Source organism: Capsicum annuum, chromosome 7 (genome assembly GCF_002878395.1).
Source record: "Capsicum annuum cultivar UCD-10X-F1 chromosome 7, UCD10Xv1.1, whole genome shotgun sequence".
Lineage (NCBI taxonomy): Eukaryota > Viridiplantae > Streptophyta > Magnoliopsida > Solanales > Solanaceae > Capsicum > Capsicum annuum.
Genome location: NC_061117.1, coordinates 133,824,079 through 133,829,471, shown reverse-complemented (window position 1 = coordinate 133,829,471; position 5,393 = coordinate 133,824,079). Strand labels below are relative to the sequence as shown.

The 5,393-nt window shown below is 35.0% G+C and overlaps 1 protein-coding gene across 5 annotated transcripts in view; it reads right to left on the bottom strand.

The window, feature by feature from the left end:
* Positions 1 to 4,504, bottom strand: part of LOC124900051 (WD repeat-containing protein 26 homolog) — a 14,057-nt gene extending 9,553 nt beyond the window's left edge. Inside the window, exons 1-4 of one of the 5 annotated variants that reach the window (XM_047415226.1) lie at positions 3,705 to 3,737; positions 3,532 to 3,619; positions 3,326 to 3,430; positions 1,351 to 2,246 (exon numbers count right to left, since the gene is read on the bottom strand). In XM_047415226.1, the coding sequence (XP_047271182.1) occupies positions 1,351 to 2,148 (798 nt within the window). In that variant the 5' untranslated portion in view covers positions 2,149 to 2,246; positions 3,326 to 3,430; positions 3,532 to 3,619; positions 3,705 to 3,737. Of the gene's footprint in view, positions 1 to 1,350; positions 2,247 to 3,325; positions 3,485 to 3,531; positions 3,620 to 3,704; positions 3,738 to 4,109 lie in introns of those variants that run through there. The other 4 variants (XM_047415225.1, XM_047415223.1, XM_047415224.1 and 1 more) reach the window with 4 other exon arrangements.
* Positions 4,505 to 5,393: the final 889 nt, after the last annotated feature.

Sequence of the window (5,393 nt, the reverse complement as noted above, 5' to 3'; positions counted from 1 at the left end):
GCACTCAATAGGCGCCTCAAGTGAAGGTTAATGAAGACATTTTGCACTCCAAGGAAACACTAAAGAGGCGCCCAATTTCCTAAGCTCATTAAGGGTAGTTTTGTCATTTCGCATGTAATAGTATAAATAGACCATTTTGCTTCTCTTTTCATTAGACTTTGATGAAATTATTGAGAGATACTCTTTAGCTGTAGTTTTCTTCCTCTCTTAGAGAGAGAATCTGAAATTAGGGTTTACACTAAGTGATGGATTTCACTTGTGTTGACAAATTGGCAAGAAAGGTTGGTGCTTGGGGAAGGTGACTCCCTTTGTGTCTACCTAAGAGAGTGGTTTGAACTTTCATTTGTGAGGTGTGATTGGAGATTTGATGCATCTCCTTTTGTTAATCATCTGGTGGAAGTAAGGGTCACCCTACTATCTTTACATTTATGCAATCTTTCTTCTTTATCTCCTTTCTAAGTGTTGTTTTCTCTTTGTGTGCTTGCTGATTTTTGCATATCTAGTGTCAATTTCGTGTTTTAGCTTTTCTTTAGGCTATCAGGGTAGGCCGAAGAAGTACGGGAGAGAAGTGATTAAATATGATATGGAGCAGTTACAGCTGACTGAGGACATCACTCTGGATAGGAAGATATGGAGGAAAAGCATTAGGATAGAGGGATAAGGGTGTGGATGAGTCGTAGGCAATATTTAGGTGGACTTGGTGTCCTTTGTTTGGCAATGTACAAATTTTTTGTGGATGTCGTACCTATGTTACTTTATTGTATTCTATGCTTTTGATGCTTTTGTATACTGACTTTTATCTTGAGCCGGGGGTCTATCGGATACAACCTCTCTACTTCTTTAGAGGTAGTGGTATTGACTGCATACACTCTACCCTCCCCAGAGCCAACTATGTGGGAATATACTGGGTTTGTTGTTGTTGTTGTATATTCATTTACAACCACCAACTATCGACTCAGATAATGATCGGACAAAACTAGTGCTAGATTGCACGATAATGGCATTGAACATGGAAAGAGACTACTTTGTGCCTCACACAACTGACACAAGTTGTGTGAGGCTTCATTTTATTTCACAGATTGGTGGATCGAAAGTTCATGGACCAAAAGTGTAAGATTTGGGTCCACTAATTTGTGAATCAAAACCTCACATAATTTGTGTCTATTGTGTGAGGCACAAAATAAAGTTTCTTTGGGTCCACTAATTTGTGAATCAAAGCCTCACACAACTTGTGTCTATTGTGTGAGGCACAGAATAAAGTTTCTTTCTCTTGAACATGTCATACAATCAAGAGCAGAATAAAAAGGTTTGAGTATTAAAAAAAACACCCAATTATTAATGTGATCTAACCTGCATTGTTAGGGATGGAATTTGATCCCTTCCGCACTGATGATCAGTGAGCAGTGACATTTCACTTACCACAGAGTTGTGAAATCTACAAGCATCTAGTTGCAAGTCAATAGCCTGTTCAACAAGATGTACCAATCTCTTTTCTGGAACCATAACAGTTGGGGGAAGCAATCTTTGCAGTTCCTCTAGAAGCTTTGAACGTGACTTTACTTTCACTATAGCTTGACCTGATACCCCAGTAAGAGCCCGCTGAGAAGGTGATATAATGCATGAAGAAAGATGATGGACCCTATCAATGTTTATGCAAAGAGGTGAAATCTCATCCCTCAGTGTCTTCAGGGCATCGATAACTTTTTCTTTGTCCAACAGTTCTAAAAACTTCTGCTCCAATATCACAAAAGATGCCAACTTTACAATTTTTTCATCCACCAGACCAATCTTTCGCAATGTGCTTACACTTTCATCCCATTTACCATCAAGAATTTGCTGCATAAAAAAATTTACGACAGAAGAGTGCAACGGTAAACCTGACTCTTCCTCTAGACAGGCCCCTGTCTTTTTGTAACCAAGAGAATATAATGCCTCAGTTATAATCCGAACAAGTTCAACTTTCTTGACAACTCCTTTTGTACCAACAACCTCATCGTCCCCTTGAAGAGCCAGGGGTCGAGCCATCAAGTCACTAAATGAACAACTTGAAGGATTTCTAAAAAATGTCCTGTCTGAAATTTCTATCAATTGTCCGGAGGAGAACTTCACACGTTTTGATGGTGGTTCATCATCCTCTGCAGCTCCCATGAAACGAACACCTCAGCCCATATATAATATCAGGAGGAAGACAACTGAAAATTTGAAATTGTAGGCCTCAATCCTGCAATTACCGAAAGGAGACTCTCCTATGCAACACCAGAAAAGGAAACAACATAAAATTAATAAAATAGAAACCGAAAAGAGAGAAAGAAGGCAATCCGAAGGATCCACTTTCAACAATCTAAGAATAGAAAAAGAAAACAATTGCAATGAGATAGTGAGAAGGACAGAGAGTTGAAAGAAAAACTGCAACTAATGAATGTATGCACTAATGACTAATCTTTATAGTAAGTATGTAATCATTGTATTGATGAAGATTGCCCAGCATTGAGCAAGCACATTGTCTCATACTAATATCACATGCAAATGTAACCAACGAAATATATGAAAGTAAATTGTTTGGGGAGATTCATAAATTGTTTGGACTGATTCTTTAGCGAATACAGCTGCCAGTTCCAACCAGTCAAGAGCTTCTAAAAATCATCTACAGACACCTTAAGCAGAATATTTAGAGTTACCGGATAAAATACCATCACAAGGTGCAACCAGTAATATTGGACCTGCTGCCAGAAACCAGTAATTGCTTATGCTACTAATTGGTTTTGCCTGCTTAAGTAGAAACTTTATACACAAAGGACTCCACTAGAACTAGAGGTATCAAACCATATAGAAGGTACAACACATACAATTTCCTTTTTAACAATTATTCGAAAGAGAGAAGAGGTAGGAAGGGTCAGTCTGAATTAAAAGCTTAATGAACATATGGCCCAAAATAGACATCCAGACTTCATACAAATAGTTATCCAACCATTGAACAACCTGCCTAGTATATTGCTCCCGTGAAGTCCACATTAGCATCGAAGGTGCAATTGCTTCCATTTCCATTTAATAGTCTATTCGGCCTTCTTAATACAAGCCTCCAGATCAAACAAAATTACCAGCTAATAACTCCCCAAAATAAGAGAATTGATGCAAACAGAGAAATTTCAATTTCAGGCAGAAAGAGATTACACAAAATACAACTGTTTGTACCAGTGTGCACGCAAGTCCTACATTAATCAATACTCATTCTAGGAAGTTAATGTATAATGAACGCATAAATTCAACTCTAAAAGATGTTTGATCTTTGATACTTGAAATCAATAGAAAAGAAAACACATCCTACATATGTTAGCACCATCAACTTGATAGCTCTATCCAGAGTAGCTCGGCCATCATTGGGAAGAGTCTAGTCCTCTTACTGAAGGCCATAAATTGGGTCACAACGAAGCTGGAGATATCAACAGAATCCCCCTCATTAGTTGCAAACATTTGCAAGACCTGGCTACACAAGATAATCATTCTTTGAAATAACAAACAAGGTTTACTCACTTAGCCCCTCAAAAAATTTTATGATCAAGAATGACAGTGAGATACACATATAGCACCAAGATAGCCATAAGTCTCAAGAATCTTAAACCTGCTATGATCAACAATGAACTAATTAAGGACAATTCACTTCAAATGCAATTACATTTACATCAAATGCAAACCAGTCCTCTCACCAATAGCACAAATTACCGATCTTGATAAAAGATCCAATCTGAACTAGAAGGCAACCAAAAACAAACTTAGAAATTAGTCCATTCCTCAAACAAGAAAAAGAAAAAACAAAATACAATACAACACCATAAGAACAACAATGGCAACCACTTTATAGATTCTATTTCAGACTAAGATAAAGCAGGTGATAGTAAACTTATGCATAAACTAATTCAACTCAAAATGCATCTACTGTCTAACTTAACTTCTACAAACCATATTATTCTTAGTTAAATAAGCATACCCAAATCACACTCGTAAAAATCAAATTACAGATAATCCACTGATACCATTCAACAAATCCACCAAACAAAATCAAGAAAGCATATCCGTAAAAGAAAAGCAAAAGCAGACTTAAGAAAGATTACCAGAGAATAGAAGAATATTATCAACAAAAGATAGGGGTAGAATCTGCAATACCCAGAAAGCAATTTCAAGATTCAGATCAAAATGGATACCCACTGATTGTATTCTGTCTGTCGGTAAGCTAAGACAAGTAAATTAGGTGAGAGAGAGAAAAGAGAATTTCAAGAAAGCTTTAAAAAAAGGGTAATATGATTGATTGTTAATGGAGATTTATGTGAATAGAGAAATGGAGGAAAGAGTTGTTTGGCATATTTCTATTTTACTTTGTAAGGTACTGGTATTATACTAATCTTTTTGCGTGGATTAGGGAACCACCTCTCAAACCTTCTAACCCGGCCTACTGTGGATGTAATAATAACATATTCACCTTTACACTCATGTTTGGATGATTGTTAGTATTTATTGTTTCATAATATATGGTGTTATATTGTATTGGATAATATTATATTATTTTAATAAATATAGTGTTTGAATTGATTTTAACATTTTTTTTTATGATTACGTAATTTTACATATCAATAATCTAGAGGATAAATCTACTAAAAATAAAAGGGTAGTGAGGTGATAATATGTAGCTTTATTCCTACTTTACGAAGAGAGAAATTATTTCGATAAACTTTTCACTTAGAGGTATGAAAATTATATCAAAATTAAAAATATAGTAAAGAGTTATATAAAAAGTCAATAAAAGCACACAACAAACAAATGAGATGTGTAGAAGGAATAGGCAAAGTTATTAGTTATCCTATTATATATATATGAAAATTTATTTCATCATTATAGTATAAATAATGAAATAAATAATCTAAGAATTAATTAATACTCCTTACCAGATGCAGGATTAAAATAATCCTACATTTTACTCTGAAATTTTTATCCTTATCCCTCATACCAAACGGTCCCTAAGAGAATAGTAACAGTATTGAGTAGAAAGCTAAACAACTTCGACTATTTTACTCTAATTCTCAATCTCTTTATTTTTCTATTTAGAGTAACATTCTTGATAAATTAGATGTCATTAATTGACTTAAGTAAAATACAAAAGCCACAACAAAAAAAAAATGCTTTTAGGCACTAATATCGAGGAAAAATTTATCCTAGCCAACTATTAGCATTTTTTCCTTTTTAGGGTCCTAATCTGGCAAGATAACTAGTAACTAGAGTTAATGATCAAAGTTCATGAACATGGGAACATTTACTACAATGCCAGTTTCAAATCATATGAAATCACTAAACGTCAGTCAAGGGAAAAAAATAGTATAAATGGAATAAGTGTAGCGAAAATT